This window comes from Pogoniulus pusillus, unplaced genomic scaffold (assembly GCF_015220805.1).
Source record: "Pogoniulus pusillus isolate bPogPus1 unplaced genomic scaffold, bPogPus1.pri scaffold_186_arrow_ctg1, whole genome shotgun sequence".
In the NCBI taxonomy this organism is placed as follows: domain Eukaryota; kingdom Metazoa; phylum Chordata; class Aves; order Piciformes; family Lybiidae; genus Pogoniulus; species Pogoniulus pusillus.
Genome location: NW_026974617.1, coordinates 20469 through 45494, shown reverse-complemented (window position 1 = coordinate 45494; position 25026 = coordinate 20469). Strand labels below are relative to the sequence as shown.

The following is a 25026-nucleotide window of genomic DNA, read 5'->3' as shown; positions in this document are numbered from 1 at the left end:
TAGAGTGCCTCTGCAGTAAGTGCATCCATTGTATAGTAGTTTTTTGGATTGTTTGATGTGTAAATACTGGTTTATGATAGAGGTTGTCTTGATTTGAGTATTGGAGATGATTCCTGTACTTCTTTACTAAAATAATGGAATTTGTATTTTGAGGAAAAAAAAGTTTGTTCTGTCTTTTTAGGATGCAGATAAGAACATCACTAAAGTACTGAAAGAGAAAGGGAGCCTGGTTCACAGCAGTAGTTTTAAGCACAGCTCTCCTTTCTGCTGGAGGTAAGGAGACATGCATATGCTCTAAGACTGAAGATTCTGAGTAGTTCTTCAGATTTGTTTCCTCTCTCTTCTCTTCTGCCATAGATCTGGTTCATATAAATGTAATGCTGATTTTTTTCTCTGTGATGGTTACAGATGTATTTCTGTAGTTTGAATTTCTTGTCCTTTAGGGTTACATATACTGTTTACTGTCTACCACTTGAAGATGGCTGTACTAAGTCTAAAAAAAAGAGCAGCCTATTTTCTAAGCAGATAAGTACTGAGTGTTAGAAAAGGGTATTTGGATAGCCTTTGAATGAGACAAGTATGGAACAGAATGTCTTGCAATGTTTGTGTTCAAATTTGCCATGTTTTGGATAAAGTAGGTAAGTTATAGCTGTTATCATAGCTACCTCTTTTTAACCTTGTCAAGTCAGTTCTTTCTTTGGAGTCTGGTAGAGCCCAGTAGCTTCTCATGTCTGCATTGTTGATTAGAAGCAGTTAGCATTTACCTGCTGCAGTGGGTAGTACGTGTAAGCCCTGAATGTTCTTCTGCACAGTCATTACTGAGTGGAGCTTGCAAACAACAGTGATGTCTCTGATCAGAAATAGCAGTTGGCATGTTTACTGTATCTGTGGGAGCTTCTTAGAAATACTTGGCTTTGTCAACTAGAAATGCAGAATGAGCCCTGGAAAAGCAGATAGGTGATTGGGCACAGTGGCTTGCCAGGAATCTTCCAATCTTCTTTGTCAGACTGGGAATTCTACAGAGGCTGAAGAGCTCCTCCATGTACAAGTCTCCATGGGCCTTTGGATATGACAAACACAGGCTAGACACATTTGATCTAGACATGAAGCTTCTTTTCATTAGTGTCCTCTCTGGTTTTAAACATGTACAATTGGTATTGCAAAGATGAGTTGAAAAAAGATCAAGTTTGAAAAAGAAAGCTGAGTTATTTTTCAGTAGGGATATTGTATTAAACTGTTACAAGTAAAGACACTTGAAAAGAAAGTCTTCTGTAGTCTCTGAAATGACTTGAACTTTCTGAGCCCTGATGCTTATAACATCTGTACTGAAGTAACTGTGATAAAAGCTTTGCTCTCCTGTAGCTTTAATGCTACCAAATGAAGTGTTTTAGCAGTGTACATGTACCTGTAGTCTATAGCAAGAATAACCTTCACTTGCTCCTGAACAGCGTGATTGGTTTGTTTCCCAACAGCTACCTGCAGAAAGAATGGGAATTGCTTTTCAAGTTATGTCCTTGGTGATCTGGGACAGGGTTTGAAAAGTGGCAGTCCAGAACCAAGCAACACTTTGGCGTTTTTCTTAGGTAGCAGTGCAGATGTACAGCCATGGTGTTCTGAGACACACCAGTCGTGGAGAAATGCTGATTCTGTGGAACATACTTAATCCTGCCACTCTGTTGACATTTTTGTTGATTGATGCTAAGTTGCAGGCAGCACCTAGCAGCAAATTATCTGGTGGGAAGAGCAGAATAATGGGTTCTACTTGACAAGCTCATTTCACTGCCACCACAAATCAAATCATAATTGGAATATGCTAAAAGTAGAAGAGTAGTTCTTAACTTTGAACATAGTCACAAGTTATTTTGATGAATGTAAGGAAACTTTGAAATCAGGCTCTTCCACTTAATGCACTGTTGTTCATGCTTTTGCCTGAAACCAGGCAGTCGTTGAATCCTCAGCATGTGGAGACATTTTCCCTTTTCTTATCTCTTATCTAACCAGAGTTCTCTGCTTTTCCTTGTTGTGCTTATGTAGTAGTTTTCTGTTAGTAAAACTTGAAAACTGGAGAGAAGCAGCCAGTAACAAGTTGGTAAGTACATAGTAGACAGTTTTCAGGGAGAGTTCCCCTTCATTGAAGTTGCTGAATATGGAGATGATTGGTCAGAATGATCTCCATATGCACTGGCACATAGAGAGCTTTGTCATGTTCAGGCCAGTGAAAGCAAAGCCAAGAAGCATCTTGTGTAGCTTGTGACCAGTTCTTTATAAAATGCTTTCTAAGTTACCTGCCAATGGGAAGGGAATGAGGTCACAGTGACTTGCATTGAACAGCCATGCAGACCAAAGCAGCTATTGGGAGTCTGTAGTGCCTGCAGAGAATGGTCTCACAGTCTTTACCTTTTCAAGCTTGAAGATTGCATTTCAGAGAATGCTGATTTTGTGGCACTGCTAGGCAGCAGGCAGAGCTCAGGTGTTTTTATTCCTCTGATGTATTTCTAAAGGACATATTTATAGTAAGGAGGAAACATTCAGTTGACACAGGCAGGAATATTTAGGTAGGGTTTTTTTAAGCTTCAGCCTGATCTAAAATCTGTGTGGGTGACTTCTCCCATATCTATGTACTGATGGAAAACACTATCTTGTAATGGGTATTTCTCAGCAAAGAATTGAGTCTGGTTTCCTCAGTCTTCTCACCACTCAAGTGAAGCAGAAATAGGTCAGATCTCACTGCTTGGGCAGGCTTTCAGTCTGTTATTCTCTTTCTGTCTCTTGTTGAGGAACTGTTTCACGGTAGAGCTAGAAAAGAAGAAGACATTCAGGACAACTGTGCCATTTCCCCTTTCTTACCACCTTCATGTAGGTGGCAGTAGTGCTCTGTGGGTGCTTTGGAACGGTTATCAATCATGATAAACATACTGTGTTAGGTCAGAAGGCTGGGAAATCACTGCAGCTTCATCTGCTTGTCGTTTGTGTAGGTTCTTTATCTGAAGCTACTTTTGCACTAAACCTTGTCTTCAGTCAGCCCCATATGTCAGCTGCTAGAGGCTGGGCACTGGTTTACTGTTCCAGCATTTTTTGCAGTCTGTTAAGACTATGTGAGACACTGTTTTGTTCTTGCTTCCAATAACTCAAGATCTTCTATTTAATGCAATTCATCATTCTTCAGCATGTGAAACGATGCTCAGTGAAACTGAAACATTTCTTCAGTACCTTATAGCTGGCAGAATATTTTCTTCTTCACTGTCATCTTGCCACTGGATGACAAATGAGCTGAGCCCTTTTGTAGCATTACAAGTTCATTTGCGATGCAGAATGTCCCAACTTAGTGGACTTGGACTAAGTAGCTAGGCCTCTGCTCCATTATTATCCTGTGGAACATTTCCTGTAAGGCTATAGATACTTTGGCTATTAAAAGATACAGGTAGATATGTATAGCTTATAGCCACGAGGAAACATCTTCTGACATGTAGCATTAGGAGATGCAAGCTGTTGTTCATTATTGGGTTTTATGGGAGGTGAGTTCAGTTTTTAAGGCATGAGCAACCTTTGTCATGGATTTTCTCTTCTTTGGTCAGGCAGATGTACCCTTAGGAAGTGCTTCCACCAGCAATTTTAATGTACATTATAACCTCCAGTAGTTTGTGCACTTGAAATGAGTCCATTTCAAGTGAGAGCAAGTAAAATGAGTTAACCTTATAGGATGGATTGTTCACAGTAATAACTATGTGTAGGAAAGAATAGTTTCAGAGGATCTTTGCTTGTCAGTATTCCTTACTTCAACATTCAGTGAAACAAAACTCACATGGGATGGGAGCAGTTGCAGAACTTAGGTTTGCTTGGAATTGGTAGCAGTAAGTGTACAGACTAATAAATTCTCCAAGTTACCTAGGAAAATTCTGATCTCCACACATTCTGTAATGCAACTGATTAAGGTCTCAGTAGTTTGTTCAAGTAATACACATTCTTCCAAAGTATCTAGTGATGAAATGATGGGTAAAAGTCATTGCTGGAAAGTTGAGACCTTTTGAAACCTTCACATCCAGCCCATTATTCCAACCTGAAAAGAGACTGAGCCCTAGGGGATGGAACCTATCCCATGTGAGTTTTGTTTCACTGAGCGTCCAAGTAAGGAATAGATTAAGATGTGTCAATAAACTTGCTTGATCAGCTTATCTGGATCTCCTCTTTTCCTTCTCTGCCTGGAATAGGACATTTTTTCAAGTAGTAGCCCTGGGCAGTATTACTTTTCTGTGATCTGTCACTATTGTTCTGAATGGAAATAGTAAAACCAAACCATACCATAATGGTTTTTTGTCTGGTTTCTCATATTGATAGAGACCTTTAAAAAGAGAACAGAATGAACTTACAGAGAAGGCTTAAATGTGACTCCTTTTAATAGTTACTGAAGTTCACATCATTGTACTATGTAGGAACATAAATTTCCAATTGAAGTACCATTTGAATGTTCTCATGCTTGTTCTTGCTGTACAAATTCCTCAAATTGCTGGGTTTGAAGGCTTTAATAAAAGTAGTTTTAGGGTTTGGTTTCAAAACAGTAGCTCACCTAAGTCTAACTGTTGGTGTAATGTATAAAAAAACCAACCTTTGTGACTGTGATAATAATTCAGGCACAATAAGTTCAGTCTGTAGAAAGGAAGCTGTGTGCAAAAAGTACATTTTAAAGAGTACTATAGAAATAAGGTAGCACTGAAAATGTTTGTTTTGTTTCTTTTGCTCCCCTCCCCATCATCTTCCCTCTGCAGGTCTGATACTCTGCTGACAGACAAAGCTGTGCCAAGCTGGTTTGTAAGAGTGGAACACATGGTGGAGAAACTGCTGGAATGTAATGCCCAATGCTACTGGTAATGTCTCCTGCATCTGTTTTGGTTTTTGTGTGTCTAGGTTTGGGTGTTCAGGTGTGTGTGTGTGTGCTGGAAGTCTTACAGAGCTCTGTTTCACTGGTGGTGTGATCACTTCATATTTCTGTTGCATCTTCTGGAGCTGCTGTACTGGAATGAGGCTGGTAACCAGTGTTAAATGGTGTTTTATCTCAGGTTTCACAAATGCACTGGTTGGGCAACAGGACAGTTTCCCTCACATAACAGATACAACCTGCTTCAGTGCCTCTCAGCCTGCTGCTTGAACAGATTTGTACACAATTCCCTTCTTCGTGTCAAAGAAGGCGTTCCTTGCTGATGTGAAATCCTACTGAGAAATAGGTTTTAGAGTGTGAGTAAGGGTGACTGTGAATATGCACTAATAATTTACAATGAAATACATTGCAGGATCCTTAAAAACACCCTCTAATCGTGTTAGGCAACCCTGAACAATTCAGCACAGGAGAAACTGCAAAGGAAAGTCAGTCTGTGGAAGTGCACAGACAAAGCCTCTTTACAAGGGTCCACTGGAGAGAAGAATTTAGACAGTTGTAGGCACATGTTGTTTCAAATTGCAACTCACTTTAAGCTGTTTCTTCTCATGTCCTTATTACAGAAAAGGTTGATTATTTTGTCATAGGTGCATTTGAAGAATGAAACCCAAAGCTCTCACCATGCCATACTGTTCTGTGCAAACCCCCTAACCTAGCTGCCCTAGCTTGTGTCGTAGTTGTGAGAATTGAGTTGGACAAGTTGCAGGAAATGTTATGCTGGTGGCAGAAATGAAGAAGTATTGGTGTGAAGTTGATTTAGAAAGCAACAGACACAGTAAGAGGGAACTCTTGGTGATGGTAGCTGTTTTAAGCGTTAGCCACAGGTTGATGATTTGTCAGGGACAGAAGGGACCATACCTTCTCCACATCCATAACTTTTAATTTTTCTTCTCTCATAATTAACTTCTGCCTGGGAAGTTGAGTCTAGGCAGGAAAAACGTGGAGGTTACAGCCTTGTTTGGGTGTACTGTGTGCCACTTGAGTTGTTGTCCAGTCTTTCCTTATGTGGACTGCAGCAGAGCTGGGATTCCACCACGATGTGCCTCTGCTTAGCAACTGAAACGATGTTAGAGTGACTCAACTTTCAGTGGACAATGACAGCTTATGATGTGTTTTGTCATGGGCTGCAGTTAGCAGTTAAATTCTTCATGAGCAGCTTTTGCATAACTGCTTCCATGGTAGAGGCACAGCAAATACTGGAGTGTCTGGGCAGAGCTGGTGATCCGTGCTGCAGACTGCCCGACAATGCTGCAGCGTTGGCTTGCCAACCAGCACATGCCCAGTCTGGGTGTGGGAGAAGATTGCATAGATTAGTAAGTGTTGCTTTCTGTTTGCCATAACAGAGCATACTGTGATCCTTCTTTTGGGGAAAAATAAGCTGGAGAGGGGGTGAGAGTGTTTGTTCCTAGCTTTAATTAGCTTTCTCAAGATGCTTTTACTGTTGTGATGACTGACAGTAGACCTGCATACTTAATTTTCACCTGTAATGATCCTCTTCAGGAAGTGCTTGAATGGTAGAGTTTTGCTTTCAGAAGCAAAGCTTCAAGAAGAAACTTTTTGGTGACCTCCACTCATCCAGGAGGTATTAATAAGAATTAGTAAGCAGTTTTATGAGTAATGTTTTAGACCTGGAAGAGGGGAGATTTAGAGTGGATATTAGGAAGAAATGCTTTACAGCGAGGGTGGTGAGACAGTGGAACAGGTTGCCCAGGGAGATTGTGGCTTCCCCCTCCCTGGAGATGTTAAAGGTCAGATTGGATGAGGCCTTGAGCAGCTTGGTCTAGTGGAAGGTGTCCCTGCCATGGCAGAGGGGGTTGGGACTAGGTGATCTTCAAGGTCTGTTTCAACCTAAAGTGCTCTATGAATTGATGAAGGTTGGATGGGAAGACCAAGTGACTGTATTAACTGGCAACGTTTAACATGCTCAGAATAAAAGTCACAGTTTGTTCTCTAGGCAGTTCTTGAGTCACACCATAATTCCATAATTGAGTAGAACACTGATTCCTCAGCATTCCTCTCAAAGCAGTAAGGGCTTGGAGATTTCAAGAGGAAATTTGTGGGGAGTATAGCTTCAAGTTGAGCTGTATTATCACTGAATGGTTACTAAAAGAAGAGAAACACATTTCCAGTATGGGATCTCATGACCACTAGTTGGAATACACAGTGGCTTTTGTTAGCTAAAGATGTTTTTTACAATCTAGCTTTTAAAATTAAGAGGCATTACCTTAAAGTTTACTTCACTAATGCCAGTTCTATTTGGGGTGTAACTTCTTCAGTTGGTATTGAGAATGCTGGCCTTATTCAGTAGCCATTCCTCTGAATGTGTCACAGGAATAATACCTAGCTTTAAAAACATTCTTTTTGGACTCTCTGGGGCTTCAGCATGCCCTGGAAATGAAGAAATTGGGGAGAAAAGCTTTTCAGGCTGTACTAACCTTTGTGAAATGAGTTTGACTGCAGTGCTTTTTTTTAGTTCCTTGTAATGACTGATAGGTGTTTTGTCCCTTAAGAATAGCTGCCCTCTTTCTGTAGACAGCCTTTGTGATGAAATAGATTAAACAGAGTTGGACAAACTTGGCAACTTGATTGCATTTCTAATGATTATTTTAATGAGCTAGCCTACCAGTGAAGCCATAGTTATTCACAATTTATTAAAGCCAACAACTGCATCTTCATTTTCTGGAATGAACTCATTGTAGCTCTCAAGAATGATTTCCATGTGCAATGTGCCAGCAGTTTGTAAAACCAGAAACCAGTAAAACCCTCTTACCTTTCTCCTCGCCTTGTTCTGCTCAGAGTGGAAAGTAACTTGTGCTGGATGTTGCTGGAAGTGCAAAACTGGACCAGCATTCCAGTACTTAAGAAACTACGTTTCAGTCTTCAATTCAAGATCCCTTAGTGACTGTTTTCTTTGCTGACTTTGATAGGGCTGCTCTTGGAGGTTTCTTCCAACCTGGTGGGTTCTATGGTCCTATGATTCTGTGATTGGATTGGGCTGATCTTGGAGGTCTCTTCCAACCTGGTTGATTCTATGCTTCTATGCTTCAACCATTCCCAGTTCATTCAGAGACCTCTCTTGCCCTTAAGATGCCTCAGTGCCACAACTGGAGTGAGACTTCAATGTTTCTGAGCCTTAATTCAGTGCTCTCTCACCTGCTGCCACTCATGACCTGAAGTGTCCCTTAGAATTGCTAGGACATCCAAACCAGAATTGAATGAAAATAGTTTGTTAACCTTACTCCCAGTGCACCTCAATCTTTTGTCATGCTTGGATATGACCTTTTACACTGTTTCCCCTTTATTATAACCAAGTGCATGCAGAGAAGTTCCTGCTCAAAGTCACCTCTGCAGCCCTGCAGCAAAGAAATGGGAATGAAAAAAAAACCCTGGCAATTTATCTCCTCGAGCCTGCTGGCCTCAGCACTTTGCTTCCTTCAGATAAAGGCCAGCAGGATCCTGTTAGCTTCTCATCAGAACTCTCCAGCTTCCTCAGCTAGCATCACTTAGGTGCTGGAGATGGTTGTGAGAGATGTGGGGCTGTTATCAGAGAAGCACAGAATCAAGCAGGTTGGCAGAGAGCTCCAAGCTCATCTAGCCCAGCCTAGCACCCAGCCCTCCACCACCTCCCTGGGCAGCCCATTCCAATGCTGATCACTCTCTCTGCCAACAACTTCCTCCTAATATCCAGCCCAAACCTGTCCTGGCACAGCTTGAGGCTGTGTCCCCTTCTTCTGGTGCTGGCTGCCTGGCAGCAGAGCCCAACCCCACCTGGCTACAGCCTCCCTTTGGGTAGTTGTGTGTAGAATCAAAGAGGTTGGAATCATAGAATCAACGAGGTTGGAATAACAGAATCATAGAATTAACCAGGTTGGAATAACAGAATCATAGAATCAACCAGGTTGGAATAACAGAATCATAGAATCAAGCAGGTTGGAATAACAGAATCACAGAATCAAGCAGGTTGGAATAACGGAATCATAGAATCAAGCAGGTTGGAATCATAGAATCAAGCAGGTTGGAATCATAGAATCAAGCAGGTTGGAATCATAGAATCAAGCAGGTTGGAATCATAGAATCAAGCAGGTTGGAATCATAGAATCAAGCAGGTTGGAATCATAGAATCAAGCAGGTTGGAATCATAGAATCACAGAATCAACCAGGTGAGGATCATGGAATCAACCAATCCAACCTGCTTGATTCTGTGATTCTATGGTTTCTCCCTTCCCTTCTTTGTACCAAGGAACTGATCTCAGTGTGGAGCTGCAATAAATGTTGCTCAAGTGAGATGTGACTCTTCTGAGCACAGCCAGTTTGTCATTTCCCCCCCAAGCAAACAAGCTGCTTGCTCTGCAACTCCAGCTTGCTGCTTAGCATCGCTTAGAGTAGCTTCCTGAAAGAAAGCCCTCAGCTACCTGGAGTAAACCTGGAGAGGGAAACCACTGCTGCTGCTGCCTGTGGGCTAAGAAAGCTGTTCCAAGGAGAAGTTTGACTCTGCTGGCAGGGGGTGGATAAGCTAATTCAGCTTTTCTTCCCTTTGCACTGATCAAGGCAAGTTCTGCACGCAGCCTTGCTGCTGTTGTCTGCAGCTAACTTCTTACCTTTGTTTGAAGTGGGTACATAAAGGATGAGTGCACAGCAGGGGATCAGCTTTGTCAGGCAGTGAGTGCACAGAGTGCTCATGTATCTCATTAGGAGTTGTATGTTTATTACAATAAGCATGCATAACTTAGAATCCAACAGGCTGGAGGAGACTTCCAGGCTCAGCCAGCCCAGCCTAGCGCCCAGCCCTGGCCAATCACCCAGCCCATGGCACTAAGTGCCCCAGCCAGGCTTGGCTTCAACACCTCCAGGCACGGCCACTCCATGGAACGTGCAGCTGGTGCTTCCAGAGCCACTCCATGTAAATCTGTGCTGCTGTTGAATTCTGCAGGTCTCTCCATGTATTGTTGTCTCCAAGTGGGACAGATAAAAGTCTCCTCCATGCCTGACAATGCATGACTTTGAGAACTAGCATCAGTTATTTTTTAGGCACCTGCATTTTCCCATCTCAATTTGCTCCATCACAAGTAGTGCACTGTTGGATTTCCAGAAGCCTTGTATCAATTTGAGTATTGCCTTTTGCACTTGAGCCCCAGCTGAGCAAAAGTACTGTTCAGTGGTGCAGTGGAAGGAGGCTGGACCCCTTTAAGAGTCTTTGATCACAGTCATGTAAGCAGCAAGCTGGTTTTCATGCCAACTAGAGCTTCCCACTAACCACCTCTAGAATGCTAGAATCAGTCAGGGTTGGAAGGGACCACAGGGATCATCTAGTTCCAACCCCTCTGCGATGGGCAGAGACACCCTGCCCTAGAGCAGGCTGTCCAGAGCCTCATCCAGCCTGGCCTTAAACACCTCCAGGGATGAGGCCTCAACCACCTCCCTGGGCAACCCATTCCAGGCTCTCACCACTCTCCTGCTGAGCAACTTCTTCCTCACGTCCAGTCTGAATCTTCCCCGCTTCCAGCTTTGCTCCATTCCCCCTAGTCCTGTCCCTACCTGGTAGCCTGAAAAGTCTCTGCCCAGCTCTTTTGCAGGCCCCCTTCAGCTACTGGAAGGTCACAATAAGAATAACAGAAAATAACCAGGAGAACTGTACTGGAATGAATGACATTTCCACATGGGAATATTGCTGGTGTCTTTCAGAGTCTTTTCATCTTCCCTGGACTAACTGAAAACCCCTCTTTCAGTATGTGACCTTGCCTGAGTTGCCTGCTGTTGTGGTCTTCAAAGATGGAGCTTCCTTTGTTTCTGATGGTAAGTAAAAGTGGATATTGGCCATATCATGGAATCAGCCAGGCTGGAAGAGACCTCCAAGATCACCCAGTCCAACCTAGCACCCAGCCCTAACCAATCAACTGGACCCTGGCACTAAGTGCCTAACAACCAGCCTGTACCTCTCTTGGCACAACTTGAGACTGTGTCCCCTTGTTCTGTTGCTGGTTGCCTGGCAGCAGAGCCCAACCCTAGCTGGCTACTGCACTGCTCCTGTGCACTGCGGCCCTCCTCTGGACCTGCTCCAGCAGGTCCTTGTCTCTTCTGTTGGAGGTTCTGTAGCTGTGTGCAGTACTCCAGGTAGGTCTCACCAGAGCAGGGCAGACTCATAGACTCAGAGTCAAGCAGGTTGGAAGAGAGCTCCAAGCTCATCCAGTCCAATCTAGCCCCCAGCCCTGTCCACTCAACTAGACCATGGCACTAAGTGCCTCACCCAGGCTGTTCCTGAGCGCTTCCAGACACGGTGACTCTGTGGTGCCACAGCAAAATACTCCAGGTGGGCCCTCAAGGGTATTCTTTGAGCTGTCATGGAAGGGCTGTGCTTGCCTTCCTCTTCGCTCTATTGCCTTGCAACCAGTCACCCACCAAAGAAAAGTTCACTCAGTGACCTCCTTGATCTGCATTTGATTTAGTTTTACTTTTGAAGTGGCCTGGAGAAGGAAATTTTGTCAAAGAGAAACAATTTTAAACTGCTGTTTTGTGGTGTGACCTGTCTGCTTTTGCCACCCCTGTCAAAACACACAAGCCTTGTTTCAATCCAGGCTCCTAATTCACTTTGCACAAATCTTACTCTCTTAAAATGTATTAGAAGGGTTTTTGTAAACCAGTCAGTGCAGAGGCCCTGCAAGAGACTGGATATTGTTTTATGTGCAGCTTACCATTGGGCAGGAAAGTGCTGTCAGTCACAGTTCCCTTCCCATGTCACATTCCCTGCTGGGAGAGGATTGTTTGTCCTTGGTTTGGGTGAAACTAATCAGCCAATCAGCACTGCATGCTGTGCTCTAATACACTTTTTGTTCAACAGCTGCAAATTGCTTTAGCAGCTTAGGAGTGACATTTCTGGAAAGGTGAGAGACCTTGTCTGGAAACAGTAGAGGGTTAAAAATAGGCTTCTCTAGGCTGAAATAAATGTTATTGCCCACCTCACAGCAGCAACAGAAGAACACATTCTGCTTGCTTGCTTGCTTTCTCTTTTGTTGTCAGAGTGTGAAGATGGTGATTTGTCATCCTGGATAAACAGAGCAAGATTTCAAGGGTATCTTCATGTGGATGGCTTTACACTTCATGAACTTGGAGACAGAGGTGAGCTGCTGCTGCCACTAAAGTCTTTGCCATCTCTTCTACGGAACAGGAGTAACAACTGAGGAGCACTAAGAAGTAACTTTTCAAGCCCCTGAAATTATTTACAGTTAAGATGGACAGTGCCAGTCTGTGTTTGGTGTTGGTGAGACCTGCTCTACTGACCAGAAGCCTCATCCAAAGCCTGCACCAGTCCTTTCCTCAACAGAAAAAATGAGTATGTCTAACCCTGTAGTAGTCACACACAAAAAAATGAGTAGGCCTTTTAATTTGAGAGCAGTTTAGGATTTGCATAAACTACCTATCAACTCCTGCAGTGCCTACAGGGAACTGAGAAGTCTTAAGTCTGGATGGGTTTATGTCTTGTATCTGATGGGTTCAGGTAACTTTGAAGTGGATCTGCTCTGTAGTTTTTATCATGGAATCACAGACTGGTTTAGGTTGGAAGGGACCTCAAAGCTCATCCAGTTCCAAGCCCCAGCCATAGGCAGGGACACCTCCCACTAGGACAGGCTGCTCAAGGCCTCGTCCAACCTGGCCTTGAACACCTCCATGGATGGAGCATCCACAAGCTCCCTGGGCAACCTGCACCAGTGTTTGACCCCCCTCGCTGGAAAGAACCCTTTCCTAACATCTAGTTTGAATCTCCCCTCTGCCAGTTTAAACCCATTCTCCCTTACCCTGTCATTACAAGACCCTGTCAATAGTCCTTCCCCAGTCTTCCTGTAGGTCCCCTTCAGATACTGGAAGGCCACACCAAGGTTTCCTTCTCCAGGCTGCAGAGCTCCTGCTCTCTCAGCCTGTCCTCAGAGCAGAGCTGCTGCAGCCCTCTCAGCATCTTGGTGGCCTCCTCTGCACTGGCTCCAACACTTCCATGTCCTTCTTGTGCTGGGGGCTCCAGAACTGCCCCCAGGACTGCAGGTGGGGTGCGAGGAGAGCAGAGGCAAGGGGCAGAATCCCCTCCCTTGCCCTGCTGCCCACACTGCGCTTGCTGGAGCCCAGCACAGGGTTGCTGTCTGGGCTGCACTCACACTGCAGGCTCATCTTCTAAGTCGGAATACTTTCCAGCTGGGAATGCATGTTTCCTTTTTAAATGGTTTCAAGTATTTTATTCCTTATTTTAGGAAAACTTGTGGCTATTGCAGTCATTGATGATAAAAACTCTTCAGTGGAACATACCAGGAACAGAACTGAGTGTTGGTGACAGTGTGGGAGAAGTTTGCTGATATGATGTAGAGAACTTGGGGAAGTTTGTTAGATCTGAAGAGATGCCAGGGTGAGTGAGTGGACTTGTGGATGTTCCCTGGCTTATGACTTGTGGATGTTCCCTGGCTTATGACTTGTGGATGTTCCCTGGCTTATGACTTGTGGATGTTCCCTGGCTTATGACTTGTGGATGTTCCCTGGCTTATGACTTGTGGATGTTCCCTGGCTTATGACTTGTGGATGTTCCCTGGCTTGTGACTTGTGGATGTTCCCTGGCTTATGACTTGTGGATGTTCCCTGGCTTATGACTTGTGGATGTTGCCTGGCTTATGACTTGTGGATGTTGCCTGGCTTATGACTTGTGGATGTTCCCTGGCTTCTGACTTGTGGATGTTCCCTGGCTTATGACTTGTGGATGTTCCCTGGCTTATGACTTGTGGATGTTCCCTGGCTTATGACTTGTGGATGTTCCCTGGCTTATGACTTGTGGATGTTCCCTGGCTTATGACTTGTGGATGTTCCCTGGCTTATGACTTGTGGATGTTCCCTGGCTTATGACTTGTGGATGTTCCCTGGCTTATGACTTGTGGATGTTCCCACAGGTGAAAACAAGAGAGCAGCAAGGCAGGAAGCACAAAAGCAAACCTCTCTCATGAAGGAAACAGCACAACTTCAAGCACAGTTTTAAGCACAGCATACCAAGGAGGAACAGAAATCCCAAGCAGAGCAAAGGGGAGGAGTGGCTTAGAGAAAAGCAAAAGCACCCCACAAAGGACACAGCCAAAACACCACCCCACAAAGGACACAGCCAACCTACCCCCGCAAAGGGGATCAGCCAAAGGCTTCTGCCTCTCCTGGGGCAGCTTAAAAAGGGGAGGTCAATTGAAGTCTCCTCCCACCCCAGCTGTGGCCACTTTGCCCTCCCTGCTCAGTGCCCTTTATAAGCAGAGCAGGAGGAGCCCAGCCCCAAGCTGGGCCCATTGCGGGCCAAGGGATCCTCCGCCTGGCATCCCAGGTGAGTGCGCACGGGTGAGCACCGGGTGCGTGGTGGAGGGTTTCAAAGGCTGGGGGGCCTGGCTGGCCCCCTGGCTAGCTAGGGCCACCTTAGGGCTGGGCTACTGACCCACTGCAACATCCACCTTAGCTCACGGGTGCTAAGTCTGTGTTGCTACTGAGGCTGAGGTTTCTCTAGGAGGTTGGATCCTCGAGGGTTTTGCTCTGGGTTCTGCGATGGAGGCAAAGATGGAGCAGGAGCACTAACTGGAGCTGGTAACGGACCAGCAGCAGCAGCTGGTAATGGAACTGGTAATGGAGCAGGAGCTGGTAACGTAGAGTGGAGAGGAGGAGGAGGAAAGCAGCAGAGACTGCCCGGGGGAAGGCAGAGAGTGGGGGCAGGACGGCAGGGGCTGCCCGGGGAAAGGTGGAGGGCAGCGGCAGGAGGGCAGGGAAGAGGTACAGAGCTTTCAGGTGCTGAGCTTCAACAGAAAGACCTGATGGAAAAGAAAAGAGACTAACTTGTTTAGCAAAAGTACTCTCTGGAATTTCCCAAGTCGCTTATTTATTGAAGGGAGTCATTTGTTGGTCATTGTCATCACGAGAGAGGACCTTTTGGTTTGCGTTAGGGTGGTTTGGGCTTGCCTGTAACTCCAGGCCCCTCAGAAATTGATGGGGGGGGAAAACCCCAACCCATGGATGTTCTCTTGGTTGTCTTTAACAGATAAACCAAGAGCAAGTGCGACTGAAAGAGCTTTGCAGGTAACAACTCTGTGACACTGTTTGGAGAGTTTTGAATTGGTCATTGCCAGCGAGATCAAGGTAGTGCCCCTTGGCCTTGCTGCATGTGGTGAACTGCTCCTAACACAGCCCAGCTGAACACAGAGTCAGGTGAAATGAAGGCTGAAGAGATAGGAAAAGTCTTTCTCAGCCTCATAGCTAAAGACAGTTTAGTTTCCCCAAGAAGTCCCATTCTACCTGTTGTGCATTGGTTTGATGCCAAAGCCAAACAACTGCCCCAGACCTTTCTATTTTCTCAGCTTTGGTGTAAATGAATATGAATTGAGGTTGGATGAGGCCCTGAGCAGCCTGTTGCAGTGGGAGGTATCCCTGCCTAGAGCAGAGGGTTGGGACTGGATGATCCTTGAGGTCCCTTCCAACCTAAACCATTCAATGAAGTCTTTTATCAGCTCCTAGGATTAGTGACAGTGGGGAATGTTTGCTTGCTATGAGCTGAGGGAGCTGTTTCCTAAATGGAATGTTCATTAGTTCTTTAGCACCTGAAAATGTTGGCAGGCTACTTGATAAACCTCCTGGAACACAGGGGCCTGTTGAATTGTTTTCCCAGTGCCTGAACAACTTGCAGTGCTGTAATGGGTTAGCCTCCTGTTTCCCTCCAACACAGAAGTGAGGCAAAAGTAACACAGCCAAGGAAAAACCCTCTGGGTTGAGATCAAGAGGTAAATACAAAATGAGATCCTGCAGTGCACAATTACCTTAGCCTGTTTCTGTTTGCAGAAAGCAGGAGTCAGCCACCTGCCACCCATCCCCTCCTGACCCCAACCCCAGAAACCCAAAGCAGCACTTGGCACAGGAGGTCTCTCGTGTTGCAGTCTCAACTTCAAGCCCTGGAATACTTTGCTTCAGCCAGCAGCATGGGGTTGGATACCAACAGCAGAGTCGACTTAACCTGTGACTAAGTGAACTTTAAGTGTTCTGACTCCACAGTGGAACCTGATAAAGAAAGATGTGAATGGAAGCAGGCTCTGACTGCTCTGTGTAACTGATGAGAAGCTTTCTGAAGGAGGTGAATTTGTTTTACAGCCCTTCCCTCAGCTGGTTACAGATCTTCAAGGTAGCTGCTGGTGCAGTGTCTGTTGGAGACTGTTAGCCACTCTGAAGGAGGGAGTTAGTGGAGCATCATAGGAACATGTAGAGAGATTGGTCAGGAAAAGGCATTTGTGTTACCCTTTTGAGTCATTTGAGTCACTTTTATTGTAATCCCATGGCTGAGAGCAGGACTCCTTTGTGTCCAGGGTTAAAATCTTCAAGGAGAAACAGTGCCAAGGCTCTGAATTGATTGGGACTTGGTGCTGCTAGTTACAATGTAGGACAGTTAAGGCAGTCCTGTGTTTTGTGATTTGCCTTTTTTCCTACCGTTCTAGTTTTGGCTCGGGCTAGTGTGAAGTGTCTCTGGAACGAGGTCCTTGTGGTCCCTTCTGACCCTGACTGATTCTGTGATTCCAGCAAGCAGCTTTTGACTTAAAAACCCCTGAGGTCACTGCAGCACCTCTCTATGGAATAAAAGAAAGGGATTTTGCTGCACTGCTGAGAACTGTTTCCAGCTCTGAGCCTTTGTTGTTGTGGTTGTTTTTGGTTCGTGTTTATAAACAGCAGTAGCTAAGCAATCCTCTCTGAGCTATGGACCAGAATCTGCTGCATCCTGTGCAAGAAGCAGATCCCAGTGTGATCTGGTGCAGCTGTAGCACTTCCTAACTGCTAGGTTTGGGAGGAGGGCATGTGTCTCAGTCGTTTCTGAGCTGTGATAGCAATCAGGTGTCTGCTTAAGTCTTGACCCTCTGCCACGTGCTGCCACGTTCACCAGATCTTTCTCCCGGCTTCAGGGAGAGAAGGAGTGTCCAGCTCCCAGAGTGGGTGTCAGAAGCGATGTGAAGTGAAAGGGGTTTGCTGAGGTCATGTAGGAAGTTGTGTGAGGGAATCTGGCAGTTTGGTTTTTGATTTCTTCAGTCTCTAAAGTTTTTCTTGGAGCAGCTTCACTGCAATCCTTTTAAATGCACAGAGTATCAGCACAGGCCCTTTTAGACAGTCCTCCAGCTTTGCTGCAGGTCCCTTTCAGATACTGCAGCGTAGCTCGAAGCTCTGCCTTCTCTTCTGCAGCCTCCACAGCCCCAGTTCTTTCAGTCCTGCTTCCCAGGAGAGGTGCTGCAGTCCTCTGCTCCTCTTTGTGGCCCTCATCTGGCAGAAGAGCTGTGTTTTTCCTCTAGCTGCTGCAGAAGGGCCTTAATTCTGGTGTCAGCAGCTCCCCCTGTGTCTCCTCTGCTGTCTGTAAATCCCTCCAGAGTAGATCAAGGAAGTGCTGAGTAGCCCCAGCTGGAGTTGAGAGCTGTCCCTATAAAGTGAGTGTGTAGGAGTGGCAGAGCGTGGGCTGTGCCTTGCGTGCGGTGTGCTGTTGGCAAAGGCAATAGGCAGAGCGGCGCTGGGCTGAAGGCGCTGCCCCCGGCCGGGCGCAGAGGCGCTCTCGGTTGTGTGTGCTGCCCCCCTGTGTTTGCTCGTGGGTACTGCAGTTGTGTAGCGGCTGCGGTGTGGCGCCGGTGCTCAGTGCTGCCACCGTGTGTTTGCTTGTCCACACTGCATTTCCTCAGCCGCGGCGGTCGCCCGTTTTCCTGCCTCGTCTCTAAAGGCCGTGCACGATTGAAGTGGCTGAAAGCTGAGGGGAGGGGAGGGGAGGAGAGGAGAGGAGGGGAAGGTGAGAGGTGGGAGGGAGAGCTGAGAACTGGTTTGGATTTGTAAGTATTGGAGTGAGGAGTTAAAAGCGGCCGGCGCTCGGGGGGCGGGCCGGCGCTCGGGGGGCGGGCCGGCGCTCGGGGGGCGGGCCGGCGCTCGGGGGGCGGGCCGGCGCTCGGGGGGCGGGATCGGCGCTCGGGGGGCGGGATCGGCGCTCGGGGGGCGGGATCGGCGCTCGGGGGGCGGGATCGGCGCTCGGGGGGCGGGATCGGCGCTCGGGGGGCGGGATCGGCGCTCGGGGGGCGGGATCGGCGCTCGGGGGGGCGGGACGGCGCTCGGGGGGCGGGCCGGCGCTCGGGGGGCGGGCCGGCGCTCGGGGGGCGGGCCGGCGCTCGGGGGGCGGGCCGGCGCTCGGGGGGGCGGGCCGGCGCTCGGGGGGCGGGCCGGCGCTCGGGGGGCGGAGCAGGCTGCAGCGGAATGGCGGCGAGCACAGAGCGGCAGGCAGGCAGGCGGGCAGGGCGTTTCGGGCCAGAGGGAAGCCTCCCGCGTTCCCCGGCAGAGCTGCGTTCTTTGTCTCTCGCAGCAGAGGAGTTTGGGCAGGTGAGTTGCTCGGCAGCGGCGCCGCATCTGAGACGCGTTTTAGCGCAGCTGCCGTAAGTAGCCTTTGCGGCGCTGTCTGCACGTGTGCGGGGGTCTGGAGGCATCTGTAGGTACCCTTAGGGGCCTGGAGGGCTCTCTGGGTGTCTGTGGAGGTGGTTAGGGGTCGGTAGAGGTGTGTGTGGTGCTGTAGGTGTCTCAAAAGGCTGTGAAGGTCTTGAGGTGCCTTGCAAAGGTCTCGAGGTGTCTGTAGGGGTCTGCAGGGTTCTCTGGCAGTCTGTAGAGGTCTGTGGGGGTCTCTAGGGGCCTCTTAAAGACATGCAGGGGTCTGCAGGGCTCTATGGAAAGGTCGGGAGGGGTCCCTAGAGGTCTCTAGGAGGCTGGAGGGGTGTGCAAGTGTCTGTAGCATTCAGCAGGTGTGTGGAGGTTTCTGTTCTGGGCCCGCAGGTGTCTGCAGGCATCTTGTAAAGGTCTGCAGGGGTCTGTGGAGCTCTGTCAGGCATCTGTTAAGTGTCTGCAGGAATCCATTGAAGGTGTGGAGGGGGCTGCAGGGCTCTGCAGAGGAGGCTGTGGCTGTGTGTAGAGGTCTTAGGGGTGTGAAGAGTTTGCAGGGGTCTGTAAGGGTCTGCAGAGCCCTTGGAAAGGTCTGAAGTTGTCTGTAGGAGTCTGGAGATGTCTCTAGGGCACTGCAGGGCTCTGCAGGGGTCTGCTGCTGCGGGAGGAGTGGGCTGGCGGAGCCACGCCCCCCTCCCTGGCCTTTCTTGCCCGGCTCTGGTTGCTGCCTGTTTATTTGCATAGCCACACCCCCTGTCCCCTTGCTGTCTAGTCCCCGCCCCTTTCTTTCTGAGCCACGCCCCCTTCCCTGTTCTGTGTCTGGTCCCCGCCCCTTTTCCTTAGCCACGCCCCCTCCATGCACTGCCTATTCCCCGCCCCCTCCATAGCCACGCCCTCTCCCCATGCTGTGTCTAGTCCCCGCCCTCTCCATAGCCACGCCCTCTCCCCCATGCTGTGTCTAGTCCCTGCCCTTTCCGTAGCCACGCCCTCTCCCCCATGCTGTGCCTGGCCCCGCCCCCTCGGCTCCACCCCCGCCCCCCAGTAACTAATTATATGGTGACAGATTTGGAGCTTCCTTTGGAGGAGGAGTTCAGGAGGTGGCTGCTGATTGGTGGATTGTGATGGGCGTGGTTTGCCGCTTGTTCTGCCTCCCTCATTTGCATACATTTCAATATCAGGCTCTGCCTTTGAGTACCTTGGAGATGGGTTGGGGGTTGGGGAGGGGTTACCGGGAGGGTCAGCAGCTGATTGGTGGATCCTGGGGGGGCTGTGGGCATGGTCACCCCTGTGCCCCGCCCCCTCATTTGCATAAATGAAGGCAGGGTCCACCTGGCGGAGTTTGGTGCTTTATTGGGGGGGGGAACTGGTTAGGACGGGGAGGGTCAGCAGCTGATTGGTGCGTCCTCTGGCGTGGGCGGGGCCTGCCCCTGCCCCGCCCCTCCGAAGTGCTCGATGGTCTCCAGCACAGCCCCAGCAGCTCCAGGAAGGAGGAGACCTCCCCCCGCAGGCCTCCAGCCCCCCGGGAGACCCAGAGCCTATGGGGGGAGGGCTCAGGGACCCCCAGACCCTCCCAGGGACCTCCAATAACCTCCCAGGGACCTCTGATGACCTCTCGGGGACCCCCAGACCCTCCCAGGGACCCCCAGACCTTCCTAGGGACCTCTCAGGGACCCTCAGACCCTCCTAGGGACCACCCAGGGACCCGCAGACCCGCCCACTGGCCTCCCAGAGACCCCCACTCACCTCCTTGTATGCCCCCACTAATCCCCCAGCCCCTCCCCGTCCCCGCCCAGCGCCCCCCAGTGCCCACTCAGGCCCTCAGCTTGTCCCCGCAGCACTGCAGCCTGGCCTGGGGGCGCTGCTGAGGCCTCCCCCAGGGCCGGGCTGGGGGCTGCAGGCCTGGGCCCAGCGCCCTCAGTGCCACCTGTGCCAGGCCAGCAGGCAGCGGCAGCAGCACCTCCCTGGCAGGGCAGGTCAAGGAGCCTCGGGGGAGGGACCCCAGCACCTCCCAGCGTCCCCCCAGTCCCCTCCCACTGCTCCCAGTCCCCCCCAGGCACCCCTGGGACTCTCTACGGCACCCACAGACCCTTCCCCTCCCCCCAGCCACCTCTGACCCCCGTCAAAACCTCACCCGGGGACCCCCATGACACCCCCAGACCCTCCCTCTGCTCCACTGCCCCCTCCCCCCAGCCACCTCGGACCCTTCCCAAGGCGCCCCCAAACCCCCCCAACCCCGGGGCCGCCTACAACACCCCCAGACCCTCCCCCTACCCCCTTCAGCCACTTCGCCCCCCCCCCCAAATCCCCCTGCGACCCCCCCAAGCGCCCCTGGCAACCACTGACTCATCCCCAGACCCTCCCCCCACTGCTCGCCCCCCCCCCAGCCACCTCATCCCCCCCCCCGGGACTCCTCAAACCCCCCTGGGGCCCCCCCGAAGCCCCTCTGGGACTCTCCAAAACCCCCCAGCCCCTTCCCCCGCTCCCCCCCGAGCCCTCTCGGACCCCTCCCGGGACCCCCCAACTCCGCCTAAGACCCCCCCGGGGCTGGGTACAGCCGCAGCAGCTCGCTCCGCGCCGCCATCTTGCCTCCGTGCCGTCACTTCCGGCTGGCAGGCGACGCTCTGGGCTCTCCTCTCGCTGGTCAAAGCCGCTCTAGGCCTCCGAGGTCCTCCAGGCGCCACTGCGAGCGGCTCTGGGCCAAAGCAATGACTGTGCTCAGCTGCAGGGATGGATTTGCCTGCACTCAAGCTGCTGCTGCCAGAGCCCCTCCGTGTCAATCTGTGCTGCCGTTGGGTTCTGCAGCTCTCTCCAGCAAGCATGGCATGAGCTGAAGGAGCAGCAGGAGCAGCATGGCCGTTCCCCAGGCAGCAGGAGGGTTCAGCCCAGCACCAGCTCATGCGGGAGGAGCAGATGCTGAGGAACATCCCCCACGAGACGCAGGTGGCCAAAGAGGCTGGGTCAGGTAAAGCTTTGTGTGGAGTTTGTGCTCCTTCTGGCAGTCAGGTGCACCGGTTCTGAGGAGTAGAAGCATGGAGTGGTTGCTGTTGGAGAAGAGCTTCCAAATCATCCAGGGCAGCCCTTAAGGCAGCACTGCCAGGTCACCCCTAAAGCATGTCCCTGAGCAGCACAGCTGTAGGACTTTGCCTCCCTCCAGGTAGCTGCAGCCAGCAGTGAGGTCACTGATCAGACTCTGTGCTCAGAGCAGAGCTGCTGCAGCCCTCTCAGCATCTTGGTAGCCTCCTCTGCACTGGCTCCAACACTTCCATGTCCTGCTTGTGCTGGGGGCTCCAGAACTGCCCCCAGGACTGCAGATGGGGTGTGAGGAGAGCAGAGGCAAGGGGCAGAATCCCCTCCCTTGCCCTGCTGCCCACACTGCTCTTGCTGGAGCCCAGCACAGGGTTGCTGTCTGGGCTGCACTCACACTGCAGGCTCCTCTTGAGCTTTGCATCAGCCCAGACCCCCAGGGCCTGTTCCTCAGGGCTGCTCTCAGCCGTTCCCCATCCAGCCTGGAGTTGTGCTTGGGATTGTGCCCACCCAGGTGCAGGACCTTGCACTTGGCCTTGATGAATGCCATGAGGTTGGCCTGGGCGCACCTCTGCAGCCTGCCCAGTTTGTAACTGGGGCTGTAAAGAATGGTTATGCATTGCCTGTGCTTCTGATTTCAGGAGAGTCCCATTTCATTCTTGATGCTTTCTTTAAGAGAGGCATACAACTGAGCTCCCTCAGAGAAGCAGCATGAAGTGCATGAAGGATGCTGGCTGCACTCAGTACAGACAAGGCACATTGGAGTAGGTTAACAAGATGCTTGACATTTGCCCTTAATGGTCATTGTCTTCAAATGCATCATTCGGGAGTGAAGTTGCTTGGCATTTGCAGTTGACTACTTCTTCTCTGGCCTTTGGAGTGAAGGAAGGGAAAAACCAGAGTTGAAGATGTCAGCTCTGTAAGTTTTCTCTGGGTGATCAAAGCATGCACAACATCCTGTGCTTGTGCTCTGGAAGATTCTAGGAGCTTCCCGGGGACTCAGGGAGCACAAGTTCTGGATTTCTGTGGGCTGTCTCTAGATGAACACCTGAGTGCAGTGAATCTAAAAGCAGCTGTCTCTCATTTGAAGTTAAAGTGATGTGACTGATCTGGTGCTTTATAGGTGCCAAAAAGGAGACCTTCTTCACCTGCTTCTCCTGTGCAAGCTCTTCTGTCTGTCTGCTGAGATGTTTCTGCCTGTTTCTCTGGCAGAGAAGTGTTTGCTTTTTTGGCTGGGTAAGTAGGAGATTTGTTTTGTTGATTTGCTTTGTTTTGTCGCTGAATACTTGGTGCAGCTGGCCTCAGATGCTGTTTGTTCACAAAGGACACACTACTGTGTGATTGGTGGGCATAGAAGCAGTAATTGCTGACAGAAGCACGCTTGTGACCTTGGCTGTAAATTCATGAACAGGCATTACAGTGTTTCTGTCTCTGCAAGCCAAAGTACTCTCATGCTGAAGAACTTCTTCCTCAGATCCACTCTGAGCAGCCCTGCTCTCCCTCAGCTTCAAACCATTCCCCTTGCCCTGTCTTTAGACACCCTTATGGAAAAAGTCCCTCTGCAGCCTTCCTGCTGCAGGTTCCCTTCAGGTGCTGGGAGGTAGCTTTAAAGTCTCCCTGGAGTCTTGTCCCCTTCAGGCTGAGCAGCCCCAGCTCCCTCAGCCTATCCTCTTAGAAGTGCTCCAGCCCTTGGCTCATCCTCGTGGTCCTGCTCTGAACTGGTTCCAGCAGTTTTTCGTTCTTCAGCTGGATGTGGCCATGTGGAATGTTTTGGGTTGTGCTTTTGCCTTTGCATGCTGAAAGACTTCCTGTGTTACCTTAGTAGTACGTTTCATGTGCAAGGTTCCTGTCTGTGATCTCTTGCTGCTGGGGAAGTCATGAGCTACCTGTGGGGGTGTGAAATGCAGTAAGCTTCCATCGCGTTGCCTGCACGGATGTGAGGGGACAAAGTACTGCTGAGAAGCTTTTTTGTACCATTCTCTTCCCCCTTCCCCTCTTGCCTTTAAGGGAACACACACAGGGAGAAGCTCACTGAGCGCCCTCTGACATGCTGTAGGAATTCTTTGCTTTGCAGTGTTTTACACTGTGGCTCTTCAAACCTGTAACCCATCTGCTTTCCATTGCCAGCGAGCTGACCATCCGTACTACCGTCGCCTTGAATGCCTCCAACCAGCAGTGTTTGCTGCCAGACAGACACCTGGAGAAGACAGAGGACATGGTTAAGTTCATGAAGGATATCTTGGATGGTGCTGCTGAAGTAAGTCTTTGTTGTGGCTTGAGATATATTGGTTGGTGTTTGGTTTTTCCCCCCTTAGCTGCGGTGGCTCCGATTGTTACGCCGTGTGATTTATCTTCCTGTCCTGGCTGTCTTCCCGTGCTGGGTGCTGGCAGTGAATACGTGGTGAGGAGTGCTTGGGGTGTGCCATCCTTTGCTGTTCTCACTGTGGGAACTCCAAGAGCCATGGAATGGGTGCGTTATGAGTGATGCACAATTAATAACCAATATTAATGTTGGTATCCAGGCAAAGGTTGTTAATAACTACAACCAACCTGTTTCTTATCATTCAGTCTCTGCAGAAAGCTTATTGACAAGGTTCAAAGCACACAGCTGGGGTATTTGTACACTTAGAATCATGGAATCAGCCAGGTTGGAAGAGACCTCCAAGCTCATCCAGCCCAACCTAGCCCCAGCCCTCTCCAGTCAGCTAGGCCATGGCACTAAGTGCCTCATCCAGGCTTTTCTTGAGCAGCTGCAGGGACGGCGACTCCCTAGGCAGCCTCTGTGGTCTGAGAGTAGAGCAGCAACTTGCTGTTAGTTTGCTGTGATGGTCTCAAACAACTGTGGGAGAGTTTGGCATGAGCCTGTTGGAATGCTTAGCCTTACTGGAGGAGCTGGGAGCGTCTGGGCAGCATGAAATGCAAGAGCAATTGCTTTTCACTTCCTTCTTAAGGGACTTAAGGGTTGGGAGGTCTGAAGAATGAACTGTTGGGATCATAACTGCAAAGTGTCAGCAGTTTTGACATGGTTCCATTTGACATTGCAGGCACAGGCTGGTGATGGACTTCTGCAACGAAGCAAGAGAGTCATCTATGAGGCCAAGGCTGCTGTAATGGTAGAGTTCATTGCTTATTCAGTGAGGTGATGCTCTTGTCAGTCAAGAAGGACTTAGTTGCAGAGGCTTTAGAAATGCTTTGATGTAAGCTTGTTGCTATGCTGTGCCTAGTGTATCTATTGTCACTATTTAGAACTAGGCTTAAACCAAATGAACTTCTGGATTAAAACAGCCAATCATGTCTGCCACAGTTCTAACTGTTCCACCTGCAGGAATTTCACATTTTTCACTCTGCTGTTAGTCTGACATATTTTAAGGGACAGAATCATGAAAATCCAACCTCTTTTCCTTGAGCTTTTTGCCATCGCTTCAGAGGTTCTTTTGTGTTCTGAGCAATGTTTTGGTTTCAGTCTGTCCCAGTCCTCTGTCAGCCTCCCAGCCAAGAAATCTCTGCTCCTGGTGAGGCGGAGCAGCTTCTGTCTGTTGTTACTTGTCCTATTGCTGAGCACCACCAAGCAGCAGCTGGCACCTTGGTGCTGACCCCTGCCCCTCGGGAATGGATAGACGTTAATGAGATCCCTTCTCTTCCCCAGA

At 49.5% G+C, this 25026-nt stretch overlaps 1 protein-coding gene across 20 annotated transcripts; it reads left to right on the top strand.

Annotated features, from left to right (window-relative positions):
- On the top strand, positions 1–24682 carry LOC135173993 (uncharacterized). Of its 20 annotated transcripts, XR_010301626.1 has the most exons (12): positions 1–15; positions 182–273; positions 4764–4862; positions 10613–12043; positions 13165–13316; positions 13849–14261; positions 21075–21317; positions 22021–22143; positions 22232–22298; positions 22503–22615; positions 23507–23636; positions 24424–24682. XR_010301626.1 is itself a non-coding variant. In XM_064141231.1 (11 exons), the coding sequence occupies exons 7-11, from the start codon at positions 21251–21253 to the stop codon at positions 24520–24522; spliced, it is 525 nt and encodes a 174-aa protein (XP_063997301.1). In that variant the 5' UTR covers positions 182–273; positions 4764–4862; positions 10657–10723; positions 12093–12257; positions 13165–13316; positions 13849–14261; positions 21075–21250; the 3' UTR covers positions 24523–24682. The 20 variants fall into 20 exon arrangements, 14 of the variants coding, with proteins under 14 accessions (XP_063997301.1, XP_063997300.1, XP_063997296.1 ...); XR_010301625.1 differs by lacking the exon at positions 22232–22298; XM_064141231.1 differs by lacking the exons at positions 1–15; positions 22021–22143; positions 22232–22298 and adding exons at positions 12093–12257; positions 23695–23849 and having other exon boundaries at positions 10657–10723; positions 23507–23597.
- The last annotated feature ends 344 nt before the right edge of the window (positions 24683–25026 follow it).